This window comes from Marmota monax, unplaced genomic scaffold, assembly GCF_021218885.2.
Source record: "Marmota monax isolate L192 unplaced genomic scaffold, Marmota_monax_Labrador192_F-V1.1 WCK01_AAM20220418_F8-fsc00068, whole genome shotgun sequence".
In the NCBI taxonomy this organism is placed as follows: domain Eukaryota; kingdom Metazoa; phylum Chordata; class Mammalia; order Rodentia; family Sciuridae; genus Marmota; species Marmota monax.
Window position 1 is genome coordinate 5877334 of NW_026692352.1, and position 17375 is coordinate 5894708.

Below are 17375 nucleotides of genomic sequence, written 5' to 3' on the forward strand. Positions count from 1 at the left end.
CTGAATGGACTTTCTTGTACAGCTCGGCAAAAATCCAGTGAGGAGTCCTTAAGGTTCCTGTGCTTTGGGGGGAGATACTGGCAAAATGTCAGAGAAGCACAGAAAGATCCTCAGCAGGGAAGTCATTACAGCCCACGAAGGAAATGCTATCCAGAGCTCGCACACAATCAACCCACACTCTGGTGGTTCCTAGGAAATTCAAACTCCAGACTTCAGTAAAAATTAGATAATAGTACTAAGCACAAAAATAGTTCTTATTTCATTTTCAGAGAAGATTTAAGCTTGTTAACAATCATTCTTTTCTAATTGCTCTCATTAAGATTCTAATTTTATGTTTCTTGTTTTATGCATGCAATGATTTCATGTGTACAGCCTGGCAAGAGGCTGGCCTCCCATTTAATTAATATTTACATAGGCAGATTATAAAATAGTGACTCAGAAATGGTTGCTGGAGTAAAAATGTCCATAAAAAAAATCTTTTCTGAGCATTTTATGGTTCTTTTCCCAAAAGTTTCGAGTTCGTGCAAACAGAAGAGCAAAGGGGCTTCTTCCTATTAGCCAAGTGGCACTCAACCTACCAGGAATAATAGTGATGAGGCTAATTGCCATTTATTAAGTGGTTATAAAATATGGGCTAAGCACTAGATAAATACTGTACATACATCACTTATCCTCTTGTTCAAATAAAATCTTTTAAGCAGCTACTAAACACCCTGAACTAGGCTAGGAGCTGAGGTGCAATGGTAAATAAGGCAGGTAAGAGTCACTGACTTAATAAAATATTAATATCGTTCAACAGCCTTACAATGTAGATACTATTCATTCTATTTTATGAGTAAGGGAACAAAATCAGAAAAGAGTGATTAAGTAATCAAAGTTTTACAGTTAGTATGTGGTATGTAGGATTTGAACCCCAAGTCCCAAATACAGCAGGACACTTGAAAGAAGAAAGTACTGTACCTCAAATGGCCTTCTGTACCCGTAGTTCATTGTTAAGGACCTCGGGAAGGGATATATAGTTTCTAATTCTTTCCCTTCCCAGTGGAACTGAGTCCTGTGCTCTGACACACTGCACAGGTACAGCTAGCTCCTCTAGGGAGTATTTCAGAACCCATAACCCACACTCAGAGTCCCCTTGACCTCCCTCAACTTCTCCTGCAAATTTCTATTACGGCAATGACTACCATTACCGTAATTTTCTTCCCATGCGTTTCTCACACTAGACCAGGAGCTCCTTTAGGACAGGTACCAAATTATCCACGCACAGTCCCTCATCCGAGAAGGAATAGATGTTGCCAGATAAATAAATGAAAGACTTCCCTTGGTAACCTACTCTGCCTCATTCTCTCAACAACAACAACAACAACAAAAGCAGCCAGCACTTACTGGGACAGGCACAGGCTGTGCACAAACATGAACTCTCTCCATCTGCATCATGACTCTGTGATGCTGCACTGTCCCATTTGATGAGAAAAATCAAAGCTTCCCCAAGTTTTTTAAGTTAAGTTTTTTAAGTTAAAAAGGCATGCTTCACACTGAGTTTTAGTGGTCACTAAGCCCTTCACCGGCTACCAGACACCTCCCAGGATGCAAACAATCATTCTTTCCACAATCTTCCAAAGAATTAACACCCCCTGTAGTGCCTCTAGAGAACGCTGGCCCTGATTTTAACCCTCACCAGCGCCTGCCTGGACTTAGTTACATGCATCCATGTTATCTCCCTCATGAGAAGCAGTCTCCATCAAGCAGAGATCATATACTCTTCATCAAGGATCTTCATGGCCCATAGTCCCAGCATATTCTTAAGATGTTGCATTGAACTTGGAATAAAAATATCAAGCACACTTATTATTGTGAAATTATGATCAAATAGATCTAACCTAATTTCTATTTTCACAGCATGAATCAATCCTTAAAAGATAGAAGGCTTACAAAATGTCACTATGAACTAAAAACCCTGAAGGAGAGGAAAGATTTAGAAAAAGATAGGAGGAAGGCAGGAAGGAAAACTGTGAGTGAAACCCAGGCCTGGAGAAGTGTGGGCTTTGGGAGAGCCCATCTTAGGCTATGGTTTGGCCAGAGCACCCCTGGGGTCCCTGTGATTTTCATGTGCAACCAGGGCTGAGAACCCCCAGGAAAAAACATCAGGTATTTAAAAAACAAAACAAACAAACAAACAAACAAAAAACCACAATTAGCAATGAATAGAAAGGTTAGAAGCATAAGATAGGTCAGATTCTGGCAGGCTTTGACTGCAGACCCAAGGCTGGGCCTTGCACTGGAGGGAAGGGGATCCAGAGACATTTTAGGACAGGGAATGGCAAGAGTACTTGTCCCTCCCCACTGCAGAAACAAGGAGAATGGCAAGGGCTTAGGACAGTGAGGAAAGATGGCATGAAGGCTGAGGATGGCAGCAGCCCCCTTGAGGATGGTGTCTTAATGGGGGTCTGCTTGAGCAAGATACAGCTGTGGTCTGGAATGAGGAGAACCAGATCTCTGAGCCATCTGGCCACTGACAGCCTGTGTGATCTCAGTCCCCACACCTCCATAACTCTATTCTTCATCTTTAGAGATAGAGATGTTTACCTTAAAAAGCCAATAAGAAGTCTAAATAAAAAGACATGCTTAAGTGTTTGGCACAGAGTAAGCACTCAGCAAATGAGGTCAAAGCTCAATTGTCTCAGTTCTTTCTAATATTCTCTCTTTGGCATTTTTTCCTTGTCTACCTTTCTAATTATAATGCTTTAGTGGTGATCAATCTTTAAAGGATAGAAGTCTTGCAAAAAATGCACTCTAAGATATGTCACACATGGCCGATTTTTGAAATCACTGTGGGAAATGGACAATGACCACAAGGGAGTAGCACTGTAGAGGAGGGAGTATTTCAGGGAGGTACTCGTGGGTTTTGCGGCCTGAGGCTGGGCACAATTTTTCCAACAAGAGAAGTTACACCGGCTTGGTCCTGCAAAAATCTCTTCATTCATCTGGAAAGCTACACAGTGATGGAGACCATGCTAGAATAAGCGGGGATATTGAGGACTGTCATTACTGCACACAGCCAGGGGTACTGCCCAGGGCTAACTGGCAGGAGCTGGGATGTAGAGGCAGTGGAGGAGGGTGGACAGCAAGCAGAAGCCAATGCCAATCCTTCACTGACTGCTCTCCCCTCTTCTCTGAGGTCTAACTGCCTGCTGGGCTCTGGCTTCCATGTCCTCATCCTCTCTATTCCCTCCCAGCCCAGCATCCATGAGTTCGATTCTCACCAACAGGTTTGTGTTGTCCAGATCTTTCTTTTTCTGTTCTGCCTTTTCTCTTGGGCATCAAACTACACTTCCATTTAGTTTGTATTTTGATTTTATTTTTTGTTGAGGTATAACATGCCTAGAATAAAGTCCATAAGTGTTTACTGTTGCATGTGTAGAACCATCTAACTGCCACTCAGATCAACATACAGAACCTTCCCAATGCCTCAGAAGGTTCGTCTAAGCCAATACCTGTCTACCCATCCCCCACAGAGCTTCCAATATCCTAACTACCACTATCATCCAGTACTTTTTTTTGTACTGGGGATTGAACTCAGGAGCACTCAACCACTGAGCCACATCCCCATTTTATTTTTATTTATTTTGTATTTTATTTAGAGACAGGGTCTCACTGAGTTGTTTAGTGTCTCGATTTTGCTGGGGCTGGCTTTGAACTCTCAATCCTCCTGCCTCGGCCTCCCCAGCCACTGGGATTACAGGCATGTGCCACCAACTCCAGCTCTGAACTTTTATCATCTGTCTTTGAAATCATATAATTTGGGTCATTCACTTCGTGCATGATATGGTTTGGAAAGTGAGGTGTCCCCCAAAAGCTCACATGTGAGACAATGCAAGGAAGTTTGAAGGAGAAATGATTGGGCAAGGGCTTAGGATAGTAAAGAAAGATGGCATGAAGGTTGAAGTTGGCAACAGCTCCCTTAAGGGATTAATCCCCTGATGGGATTAACTGAGTGATAACTAAAGTCCAGTAGGGTGTGGCCAGCGGAAGTGGGAATTGGGGATGTGCCTTTAAGGTATATATTTGTATCTGGCAAGTGGAGTTTTTCTCTCTGCTTTCTGATCATCATGTGAGCTGCTTCCTTCCACCACATTCTTCTGCCATGATGTCCAGCCTCACTTTGAGCCCCAGGAGCTGGCTGTCCATGGACTGGGACCTCTGAAACAGTGAGCCCCCAAATAAACTTTTCCTCTTCTACAGTTGTTTTGGTCAGATCTTTCAGTCACAGCAGCAAAAAAGCTGACTAAAACAGTGCGCTTATATTTAGTTTCCTTCACTCATCCTTTGGTCTATGACTTGTTCTTTTTCATTGCACTGTAACAGTCATTCTCGATAAGGAATAAATGTGTCCCCCAAAATGGCCTTTGGTGATGTCTGGAGATATTTATTGCTGCAACTCAGGGCAGGGAGGGGCAGGAAACCCTAATGGCTGGAGTGGGTAAAGCCAGGGCTGTTGCTAAACATTCCACAGTGCACCAGGCGGCCCCTCGCTACAAGGAAGTATCTGGTGTAAACTGCCAACAGAAATCCCACGAATCATCTAAGCTACTATAACAAAAGACCACAAAACAATGCCCGTTTATTATTTTACAGTGCTGTTGTTTAGAAGTCCAAAATGGGTGTCATTAGGGACTTTAGGGCAGAATCCATTTCCTTGCTTTTTCTTGTTCTTAGCGGCTCCTGCATTCCTTGGCACTGATCTCCCTTCTCTCTTCAAAGCCAGCCACGGCCAGCCAAGACTTTATCACACTGCACCCTTCTGACATCCATGCCTGACTTCCTCAGGACTCTTGTGATTACACCAGGCCCACCTGGATCATCCAGGTTCCTCTCCCCATCTCAAGATCCTTAACTTTATGACATCTTCAAAGTCCTTTTTGCCATATATTTATTTATAAGTTCCAAGAGTTAGGATGGAGACATCTTTGAGGGAGGCCTTATTCTGCCTACCATGCCCTGTAAGAATATTCTGCATAGTTTGTGCATCCTATTGTTGAAGGTCATTTGGGCTATTTTAATTTTAGTTATGATTAATAATTTTTCCATAAACTTTCTTGTACAAATCTTCTGCACTCATTTCTGTTAAGTATATATTCGAGAATGAAAATGCTAGGTCATAGGATAAAAATGTGTTTAAATTGAATAAATCATACCAAAGAGTTTTATAAAGTGATTGTACCAGTTGACATCCTTATTAGTAGTGTGTTTACATTTTCCTTCTGCACTAAGCACTCATGTAAACCTTCCAAAGACACCTCAACAACTTGGCCACAACCATGCTTTACAGCCCAGTGAATGATATCATTCTTCTCCAGACATCATGAAACCTGGGAGACATCCTGGACTCCTCCTCCCTTTCTGCCTACCTTCCATTAGCCACTCATCATTTTCTTCTATGCCATCAACACATATTGACATGATTCCCTTGATGAATGTCCTGTCATCATCTCTCATCTAGACTACAGCTTTCTTCCTTGACCCTGTTCTTCCTAATGCCTCCAATCCAAATTTCCCACTGCTGTCAAAATCACCTTTTCTAAAATCCAAGACCTGATCCTGATTCTTCCCTTTGTTTACAAGATAAAAGAAGCCTACATCCCTCCTTGCCATCTCATCTTATGAAATGATAACCTCTAAGTTCTACTGTATGAAATTGATTGCAATCTTTATTCTAATTGGTTCCTTCCTCATTGAGTGTCCACTCATCTTTCAAGACTCAGCCTGCCAGTCACATTCTCTGCTGAGTCCTTTCCCAATAAACCTCGAATCAAGAGGACTTAATTCCTCCCCCCGTTTGTGTCCAACTACACTGCACAGGCTTTGTATCATGGCACCTATAACTTCTCAGCACATTTGCCCCTGCCTTATAAACACAAACCCCTTGAGAACAAGGACCATTTTGTCATCTCAAGAGTTAGTTCAGGGACTGTTATATGGTAGATATTAACATTTACAGACTGCAACTGAGTTGAAACAGTACATGTTAATATGGCATGCAGAAAGTGCCAAGTAGAGAGAAAAGACCAGCGCAGAGAAAACCTGTACTTTCCAAGCTCTTAAGCCTAAATGCAAACAAGAGGCCTGTGGATCCCAAGCTCCAACAGGGAAGTAACAATTCTATTACTGCAGGGCCACTATGAAGATTACAGAAGATAATGTATCTAAGGCTACTGGCCCTCTGACAAGCACACAGTAGGCACTCAACTAGCTACCATGATTATTATTTCTAATGGTGAATCTAGCTTCTACAGGAAACTTTTAGTTTGATGTTTCAGGCCCATCTTGAAGTAATCTTTATTCAGCAAGAAAGAGAGCCTCACCTGTCCACATTGGTACAACTGACATAATTTGTAAAGGCAAAGCTACATTACAGAGATGGCCCCTTCATCCTACTGAACACTTGTTGGTTTAGTTTAGATTTGTTGCTAGAACATTAAGTGCTTGATTCTTAGTGGTTGTAGATTTAGAACGATCACTGGATTGACTTTTCAAGTTCATATGTGCATTAGATTCCATTTTTCTCTAGGAAAGCAACTAAGAATTAATTGTATTGTATCTCCTTTGGGGATTAGTATGGGTTAGTGTTATATCTCTGAGAGTTAAAGGTACAGGGTCAACCAAAGAATGAACAAAATGCCTTTCACACAGTAGGTTCTCTATAAAAATTTCCAAATAGGAAGAGCACTGCTAATTTAGGGCCTTGATGTAATTTCCATGATAACTGTCTCTCCTAGTTTCTTTACTCCCTCCGATAACTCCTTTATCTTTTTCACAAATATTCCTTATGCTGTCAGTACCCCAAATGCTTGTATCCCCTAGCGCTCCATTCTTTGATGGCTAATTTTCTCTATTCCCTTCGCAAGGATGATTTCACTTGCTCCCACAGCTTAATACCACCCACAAGCTGAGGTTTTTCAAATTTATATTTACAGGTGAGACTGCTCCCTGAGCTTCAGATCCATCTGCTCGACTGATTCTTGAACTCCTCTTCTCAGTATCCCCAAATGCAAATTCTATCTATTAAAAAGTAAGCTCCACCTCCACTTCAGACATTTTTCTCCTCTATAATCCTCATCCCAGTGACTAGTGACTAACATCACTGCCAGTTATCCAAACAGGAAACACAAGTGTCATCCTGGATTGCAGCCTCCTCCCTGCACCTCAGTTGGTCAGTATGATCCACTGTTTTCTACCTGCATTATGTTATGAATCACCAGCCCACAGACATGGCGAAGGCTTTATCCTTCTCTCTGCATGGTTTCAATAGCTTGCCTCTTATTGGCCCCTCTTCTCCTATCAGTCAGCAAGAATTGTACAAAATTTAAATCAAATTATCTTGTTTCCCTGCTAGGATTCCTTCAGTGACTCATGATTGTCTACAAAAACAAATCCAAAATCTTTATCCAGAGTTGCAAAGCCAGGGGTAACCTAGCCAATATCTACCTCTCAGAAGCATGAAAAGAAAAAGGGAATAAGGCTGGGGATGAAGTTCAGAGATAAAGAACTTGCCTAGCATGCACAAGATACTAGGTTCCATGCTCAGAAACACACATACACACAAAGGAATAGTAAAAATAAGGGTTAGATTTACTGAGAGAGAGATTAATTTTCAACAAACCCAGAATTTTGTTCTTTGAAAAGACTAAAAAGCAAAATTAACCTCAATAATACTAATCCTAAAAAAGGTACAAATTAATATCAGGTATGAAAAAGGGGATATAGCTACAGATAAGCAGAGATTTTTTATGTCAATACATTTTAAAATTAGAAAAAATGTAAATTTTCCAGAAAAAATATAAATTATAAAAATTAGTCCAAGAAAAAATACAAAACTGACTTAATCTCTATGAAAGACATCAAATTGATAGAATTAACAAGTTCATGAAAAAAACACCAGATCCAGAAGTTTTATAGGAGAATCTTATCAGATATTTAAGGAACAGCCTTTCCCATACAAATTGTTCCAAACAATTAAAAAGGAGAAAAATGTATTCATCTCATTTTATAATCTTTCTTCCAATATAAAAAAGTAAAACTATAGACCAGTTTCACTTACAAATATATAGGCAAGCATTTTAAATAAAAAATAGCAAACCAAATTCAGCACAAAAAAATATTTTTGTCTAAGCAAGATTATCCCAGGAATGTAAAGATGGTTTGACATCAGGAAGAAATCTAACATCGTATTAAAAAAAAAAAAGCCATAAGACCCTTTCAATTGATGCTTTATTCAATACAATTCAACACCCATCTGCATTTTAGAAATCCCTAGCAAACTAGGATAACAGGAAGTTTCTTATCCTAATCTCATAAAAACAGAGCAAACATTGTTTTTTATTGTTAATTTTATTAACAATAAAATTTTAGGGCTGGGGAGGTGGCTCAAGCGGTAGCGCGCTCGCCTGGCATGCGTGCGGCCCAGGTTCGATCCTCAGCACCACATACAAAGATGTTGTGTCCACCAAAAACTAAAAGATAAATATTAAAAAAAAAAAAATTCTCTCTCTATCTCTCTCCTCACTCTCTCTCTCTCTTTAAAAAAAAAAAAAAAACAGAAAAGTTTGCTAAGTATACCAATGGCAAACTGCACAGTATATTGGATGCCACATGCTTAGAATAAACAGGGTGGCTGTCATTTGAAAAAAAAAAAAAAACAATAAAATTTTAGAAGTAGGCCCATGTCACAAGACAAAAAAAAAAAATGTCTGTTACTGCATATTATTCAAACCTAAACAGGATTTTCTAATCAATGCAGCAATTCAACAACAAGATACATAGATATTCGAAAGGAAAATAAAAAATTGCTATTTGCTAAAAACATACATTATCTCTATAGTCAATCCTAAAGCATGTATATATAAAACTAGTTAGAGAGTATGGTAAGGTTCCTGAATATAAGATTAACTTATAAAAAATAATGCATCTGAGCAACAATAAGTTAGAAAATGTAATAAAATAAACTCTTTGTAATAGGAACACTAATTAAAACACAGCTTGTAAAAAAAAGAAAATAAGAGACTGTGGTATTAGCTCAAACTAATATAACAGAACAAAGAGCCCAGAAGTAATAACTAAGCATGTATGACCCTTATGTGATAAGGAGACATCATGAATTAGTGGGGAAAAGGTAAACTTTTAAAAAGGGCCTGAGATAAATGACTTTCCATATGGGGGGAAAATTTGGTTCTGATTTCATTCTATACATAAAGATAGAATCCAGTTAAAGATTTATCTATAAAAAAAATAAAACTTAAAAACTATAATTATATCTGGGCACAGTGTTGAAGGCCCAGCAGCTCAGAAGCCTGAGGCAGGAGGATCACGAGTTCAAAGACAGCCTTAGCAACTTAACTAGGCCCTAAGCAATTTAGAGAGAGCCTGTCACTAAATAAAATATTTTTTAAAGGGCTGGGTATATGGCTCTGTGGTTCAATTCTTGGTACCAAAAAAAAAAAAAAGAAAGAAAAGAAACAACAACAAAAAAAACCCAACAACCCTATAATTATAGAAATGATCTTTATGGAGAAAATTATAAAACATAAGCAAAGAACATGAAAGAAAATGTAAGTTGACCCATATATAAATGTATATGGGCAAATCATCCCTTAAAGACAGCAAATCTCTCTGAGCAGTGTCTCCTTGAGTAAAGCCAGAAGTCTAATTGCAACAAAATTATCTATAGTGTTTATTAAAAATAGATTCTTAGGCTCCACATTAAACCTATTGAAGCAGCATGCCTGAGAATGTGGCCCAGGAATCTGAATCTTGGTAAGCTCTTCAGGTGATTCTTCTGCATACTGAATTTTGAGAAGCTTGCCTTGTGGACAAATGTCATAACCTGATTGCCCATTAGAATAACCCAAGAGAGCTTTAAAACATATAGATGCCCAGGCCCCACCCCAGACCAACTGTATCAGCGTCTCTCCATGCAACAGCATTTTTAAAGGCCTCCAGATCATCCAACGTGCAGCCAGGGTTGAGGCCCCTGGCTTTAAGCAAAGGTACATCAAGAGTCAGGCCTGGAATGCTCACTACCCTTCCCCATCTGAACACTGCCTTCTGGTGTAAGCTAGAGGAATTCAGACTGTATCCCAATTAAAGAGGACATGACTTCCCTCGGTAAAATTATAACTTATTTTTCAGTATCCCTAGCTTGAATACATAGCAAGGGCTTGTTGGTCATTTTCTGAAATAAATTCAACTAAACGAGACAAAAGGAAATTAGTCAACATGTAGATTAATAAAATGTTCACTAACCCCTATATATCCCACTGGATCAACAAATCTAAACAATGCAGAGGAACATTAGGCTGTGAGAGGTATAGAAATGGCCAAATGCAGCCCTTCTCTTTAAGTGTCCATGATCTGGGAGGTGGAATACGTATGGATAAACCACACACACACACACACACAAAAAAAATAAATAAATAAATAAATAAATTAAAAATAAAGTAAAATAAAATAAAAAGTTAAAAAATAAAAAGTATTTGACAAATAAGCAGACAGTGATAACAGTTTAGATAGTAAAAACGGTAATTCTGAATAGCAGGATCTAGGAAGGCATTGCTGAAGACTCAGTATCCAAGACTGACCTTGAGGTATTGGTGGGACTTAAGCAGGAGGCAATTAGGAAAATGGGCAGTTGTGGTACAGGGCAGTTCTGCATAGCACAAGCTAAGTCAGATGGGCCTTTCTCTCACATTCACACAAGGCCGTAGGGCAGACATTAAAGGCTCTTTTTCTTCCTGACTTCCTTGTTATTACTCTCATTTTTCAAGTATTTTGCCTCTGGTTTATTAATTCTGCCTCCTGGTGCCCCAGCTGATTTCTTCTAGGAACAGTTTCTCATTAGCATTTCTATAGGGACACCTGCTACCCCATCTATCCCTATTAACCAATGGCCAGGGCAATGGGGTTGACGGGGAGAGAAATTTTAATCCCCTCCTATGACTTATCTATTTTCTAATTGAGAATGCCAGAGCTAAAGTCACAAATGGCTTCCCAGTGAAATCCATCCTCAACATGAAAAACTGTAACGAAGACATGCTTCTCAAAAAAAAAAAAAAAAAAAAGACATGCTCCTCAATTTTATAATATCATCTGTGTAAAATAAATGTATTAAAATAAATACACCTTATGATTGTGAAATATTCTCAAAGCCTCAGATAGCCACTTGAATGTGAAACTCCCAGCTAGTATGAATGCATTATGAATCAGACGAACTATTGAATAAGGAAGGTTTCTCAAAACCGTATTCAAAGGATATCTAATACTATTAACTGGCTGTCTATTAGCATATATATGATTCTGAAAGCTGAATTGTATTTTATGTTATATACCGATATATTATGTTGATAGATTATGTGTCCTTTCTCAAGCAAACTGCTCACATTGATGTCATGTGACAGATGTCACTTGTAAAGCCCATGAGAGGAACCAGTCACCATGGTATAAATATACCATGATTTATGTAAAGTGGCAGAAGAAAAGATTTTATAAATCAAATTTATCATTGAAATGGAGTCTTACTTGGTTTCTGTGATGATGTAAGGCCCACCTACAGTGGACATGGGACATACTTAAATTCAGTAAATATCCAGAATTATGGCAAGGAAAATAATTTGAGATAATAGGGAGGGAAAATCAAAGTTCCAGGTAAGCCTATAATTCCTTAGCATTTCTCTAATACTGTATTTCTCTAATAGTGTATTTAATTTATTAAATATCTTATTTCTTTCAAATTTTATTTCACCCAAAGTGCATTTTTCTGTCATTGGTTAATTTTTATTCTGGAACAAAAAATAATGTTAAATTTCACATCAAATTTGTCTTACACACAAACTGCTAATTAAAGAAATTAATGTTTCTTAGCAACACTCGTTCTCTTAATGTTTCAAAATGCTTTGACTATCAAGCAAAAAGGCACTCGTGGCCCAAAGTCATATTATCATTAAATTTTAGAGAAGACCTGAATTGTTTTAAAAAAAAAAAAATTGTGAGGTGTTCAAAGATTTTTCTTAACAGGTTGATAGAGTTCTAATAGCTCCTAAAAAATAGTCATTCTCACCAGCTGCACGAGCACAGCCTTCCCCTACCCAATCTAATCATTTCCATATGTGTATAATTCAAACTGAAACATAACATGCTTATTACATAGCTAAGGTTTTGTTTTAAGGGAAAAGGCACAGAGCAAAGGTACAAACCCAAATTTGGTACAAACCAAAATTTTGATCCGACAGGTTGCAGTCATTCCTTGACTGACAAAACAAGCCCTACAAATTAGGGAACATAAACTGAATAGGAGGTTTGAGAACCTGGGCCCTCTCCTGTGACTGTCATTAACTACATGGAGGTGAGAAGAGGTAGCTTCTGCCTAGTGGGTGGTGAGGTTCCACCTGCCATAGGATGGTAGAATGGGAAGAGGAAGATGAAGCCACAGACCAGCGATCTGTAATGTTGGGCCAGACATAGGGTTCTCAGGGAATGCAGTAGGACCTTATAAACAAGAAATTCATTGCAGAACCAGAAAACTACCTCTTGGTTTCATTTATGCTCCCTGCTTATTTGTTTCCTTTCTTGGTAACAGCATAAAAATATTATGAAAATTCCACCTCATTGTGGCTATCCAAAGAAAAGGATATGTGTCCGTGTTTGATCCAGAACTTTAAAAGGAAGCAATGTATTTCTAGGAGAACAGTGAGGTTGTGATAGCAGTTAATCAAGAGAGAGATGGTAAGTAGGAGGTGAAATTTAGGAAGACAAGGGAAGATGTCTCCATATGCTAGTTTGTCCTCAGCATGGGAGAAAGTGTTTGTCATGTTCATTGGAGGACATCAGTCTGATTGAAAGTATGTATGGGTACCTTATAGGGTACTGGCAGAGGACACTAATTCTGCAACCTGCCCCCCACCCTCAGTCACCAGGAAGAAGGCAACTAATTGCTGTGGTACTGATGAAGGACCCCATAAGCCACATTTTGAATACCTCTAGCTCAGTTATTCATCATGCACATCTGCTTCTTTAGAGACCCCAACCTAGTGTTACATTTTCAGCCAACTGTGATTGGTTAGCTAACTGATATTGGTTGAAACATAAGGGCAGGTGAGAAAACAGACTGAAAGGATTGAGACTGCAGCAGAGGGAGAATTTGGGAGCAGGGAGATGCTTGAAGACATTCATTTACAAGGAATTTGAACCTTGCTAAAGACGGAGTTCTTGGTGGTGAGACAGTAAGAAACACATCTGGAGACCATGAACGGCAGAGAGAGAGAAAGGAGATGCCTCATTAGGAGAAATGGGCCCAGGCATCTAGGAAGTAGAAATCAGAGCAATGAAGCATCCTGTAGAAGGTCAGAATGGAAATGAACTAATGACCACTATGTCCCTGGCATGAGCAGTCCTCCTGAATCCTCACAATGTCAGCACAGTGCTTGGCTTATAGTAGGTATTGAAAAATACCCTGGATGTTTAACTTAAAATCAATAAATCAGCGAAAACACTAAGAGATAGCTATTATTAATAACAACTTACAGCTAAGAACCTAGCCCTGAAAAAGATTGAGAAATTTGACCAATGTGTGACAGCAAGTAAGAAGCAGGAGGAAAATGACTTCAAAGTCTGAGTGATAGAGGAGGAGGGTGATTTGTAAGGACCTGAGGGGAAATCTAGAAAAGGGTGTGGTGCTTGAGTGTAGCCCAGAGACTGAGAAAGAAAGAAGAATGAAGAGCCAAAAGAAGTGTTCTGGGGAGGAGGGTGAGAGGTCACTTGGAAAGTATTCTTCTAGAAGGATGAGAACCCTGCAGGAAGACAAGGTAGGTGGGCAACAGTGAAGCCAGCAAGGGGCAGCAGCGGCCAAGTTAACGCAGCAGGTGAGTTGCAGGGAACAGAAAGGAAGTGCAACCCAGCTGTGAAGAAACCCGCAGGGTCTCTGTTGGGTAAGTGGGGATCTGAGGTGAGCAAGGATGGGGGAAAGGTGACTAAAGTAGTAAAGAAAAAGATCTGGGAAGGCTGGAGTGGTAACTAACAGCTTTAACACAGGACAAGGGAAAGGAGTATGCAGTGGAAGAGTGCCTGGCATGAGACTGGAGGACGGGCGTGGTCTGGCATGAGAGAGGAATCCAAATGTGTGGTCTGTGAAGGCAGTTTCAGGAGAGGATAAGGGTGACCAGCCCCACTGCGAGAGCTGCTGCCGGTGTCTCACCTGTAGGAGCTGCTCACTGTACTGGTCACCTCCTCGCGGATTTGCCGGTTGAGGGCATCTGCAGCTGCGCGCCCCTTGCCACCCTCTGGGCCAGTGGCCTGGGCAGCTGGCAGCGGCGTCTGCTCGTATCCCTCGGAGCGACGCACCATCCAGGCGGGCCCGGCCCTCCTGCGTGTGTCACGCTCATCTCCACCAGACGCTTTTCCAGCCGCCGGGCCACCTTCTTCGGCCTGGACCTGAGCAGCCGGCACAGACATCTGATCTTGCCCTTCGGTGCGACGCACGGTCCAGGCGGGCCCCGCCTTCCTGCGAGTGTCGCGCTCATCTGCACCAGACGCCTTTCCAGCCGCTCCGGCCTGGGCCTGGGCCTGTGCCTGCGCTAGAGCCTCGGACGGGGGCGTCTGCTCGTGCCCCTCGGAGCGATGCACCATCCAGGCGGGCCCCGCCTTCCTGCGAGTGTCGCGCTCATCTGCACCAGACGCCTTTCCAGCCGCTCCGGCCTGGGCCTGGGCCTGTGCCTGCGCTAGAGCCTCGGACGGGGGCGTCTGCTCGTGCCCCTCGGAACGATGGACCATCCAGGCGGGCCCCGCCTTCCTGCGAGTGTCGCGCTCATCTGCACCAGACGCCTTTCCAGCCGCTCCGGCCTGGGCCTGGGCCTGTGCCTGCGTTAGAGCCTCGGACGGGGGCGTCTGCTCGTGCCCCTCGGAGCGATGCACCATCCAGGCGGGCCCGGCCCTCCTGCGTGTGTCACGCTCATCTCCACCAGACGCTTTTCCAGCCGCCGGGCCACCTTCTTCGGCCTGGACCTGAGCAGCCGGCACAGACATCTGATCTTGCCCTTCGGTGCGACGCACGGTCCAGGCGGGCCCCGCCTTCCTGCGAGTGTCGCGCTCATCTGCACCAGACGCCTTTCCAGCCGCTCCGGCCTGGGCCTGGGCCTGTGCCTGCGCTAGAGCCTCGGACGGGGGCGTCTGCTCGTGCCCCTCGGAGCGATGCACCATCCAGGCGGGCCCCGCCTTCCTGCGAGTGTCGCGCTCATCTGCACCAGACGCCTTTCCAGCCGCTCCGGCCTGGGCCTGGGCCTGTGCCTGCGCTAGAGCCTCGGACGGGGGCGTCTGCTCGTGCCCCTCGGAGCGATGCACCATCCAGGCGGGCCCCGCCTTCCTGCGAGTGTCGCGCTCATCTGCACCAGACGCCTTTCCAGCCGCTCCGGCCTGGGCCTGGGCCTGTGCCTGCGTTAGAGCCTCGGACGGGGGCGTCTGTTCGTGCCCCTCGGAGCGATGCACCATCCAGGCGGGCCCGGCCCTCCTGCGTGTGTCACGCTCATCTGCACCAGGCGCCTTTCCAGCCGCTCCGGCCTGGGCCTGGGCCTGTGCCTGCGCTAGAGCCTCGGACGGGGGCGTCTGCTCGTGCCCCTCGGAGCGACGCACCATCCAGGCGGGCCCGGCCTTCCTGCGGGTGTCTCTCTCGTCCGCACCGGAAGCCTTTCCGGCCGCCAGGACACCGGCTCCTCCTGGGGCGTCCTGCTCCATGGCTTCAGCGGCGGTGGTCACCGGCCAACGCTCCTGGCTCTGCGGCCGGCGTTTGGGCGCCCCTAGAATAGGCGCGGTAGCCTGAGAGGACGTGGGGATCTGCACCGGCTTGGGGATCCACGGGTGGTCCCCGCGGCGCGGCAGCGGCCAGGCGCGGAAGTCCTTCTGATATTGGGTCTCCCGCTCAAAGGGCGCGTCCGAAGGCTGGTACTCGCTGCGCGGCCGGCAGCTAGGCTCAGGCCGCTGCACTTTCCAGGCGCGGTAGTCCTGCCGCATCACCGAGTCCGCGGGGCCTGCCCCGGAGGTGGAGCCGGAACCCGCGCCGGGGCCCGGCCCACTCCGGGCGGAGGCCGCCGCCCCACGTTCGCCGCTAGGCCCGGGCGCTGGCCCTGTTGCCCGGGCAACTGCATCCAACTCGCCCAGGGCCGGCTGCGTCTCTATGGCGACCGCGCGCGCCGAGGGGGGCTGAGACTGCTGCTGTTGTGGCGGTGGCGGCTGCGGTGGGGCGCCCGGGTGCTCCGTGGCCTCCGAGTACTTGGTGAAAACCAGCGGCACCGCTATGTCCGCCTTGTCCAACTGGTTCCAGAAACGGGCGATGCAGCAGGCCCGTGTGATGCACGGCCACGCCATGATGCTAGATGCAAAACTGGCCCTCTTTCTTTTTGTATCTTTAAAGCAAGTCTCTAGAATCTTCCTTCAGCCCCTGGCCCCTACCCACCAATGTGATTCCCACCGTTTTCTCCCCAAATCAGCCTACTACCTCGCCCTCCTCCCCCAGAGAGCACCCGGGGAGAGCTATCGCTAAGATAAAGTCTGTAAAGTGCCTCGATTACCGGCTGCAAACGCCTTCGGGAACGCAGCTGCTGCGAGCGCCGAAGGGCCAGCTGCACGGCGTCCAGGAGTCCCCGGCTAGGGCGTCTGGGACGCGCCCCTCCCTGCTGCTGCGGCGGCGCACAGACCCTGGTGGAGCGAGGCGACGCGAAGCGAGGTGACTGCGGGCTTAAGCCATGGCGCAGAGGAAGTGCTGGGCGGTGTGGCTGCAGGCTCCACGGACCGGGCTTGATTCTCCTTTCCGCCGGTCCAGTAGCAGCCGGCCACCTAGTAGGGCATGGAGGCGATCACCTCCAGCGCAGACCGAGCACCGCCGTCTCCGCTGCTGCCTTGGATGATGCTGCAGCCTCTGCCTCCGCCGCCTCTGCTGCAGAGAGGCGGCCCCACCCTTTTCTGCCGCTCAGCAAGGGGGGTTGGGGGGGACCCAGGAAAGATGCTGAGAGGGAGAGCGCTGCAGAAAAAAAAATCACCTGCTGTCGTCAGCGCGCGCTGCTGGGAGCTTGCCCTCTCTTTCCCCTCCTCCCTCAGCTCTGGCAGCTCCTCCCCTCCTCTGCTCCCAGGCAACAGCGGATCCGTGGCCTTGGTAGATTCAAGTCTCAAGCACTTGCTGCCCTTGTGCTGGTCACCTCACCTCCAGGAACCTGAGGCTCTTCTTTTGTAAAATAGAGCCAATCATTGAAGGAGAAGAAATATTAGATGAAATATGGAAGGAAATCCCTTGTGAAATGTCTGTCCCTTAACAGATGTTTTTAAAAAGAGAGGTGCTGCTT

General features: G+C 44.6%; 1 protein-coding gene across 1 annotated transcript in view; it reads right to left on the reverse strand.

The window, feature by feature from the left end:
• Nucleotides 1-17018, reverse strand: part of Map6 (microtubule associated protein 6) — a 71403-nt gene extending 54385 nt beyond the window's left edge. The window contains exon 1 of the mRNA XM_046442001.2: nucleotides 14243-17018. Coding sequence (XP_046297957.1) covers nucleotides 14243-16404 — 2162 coding nt within the window. The 5' untranslated portion in view covers nucleotides 16405-17018. The remainder of the gene's footprint in view (nucleotides 1-14242) is intronic.
• Nucleotides 17019-17375: the final 357 nt, after the last annotated feature.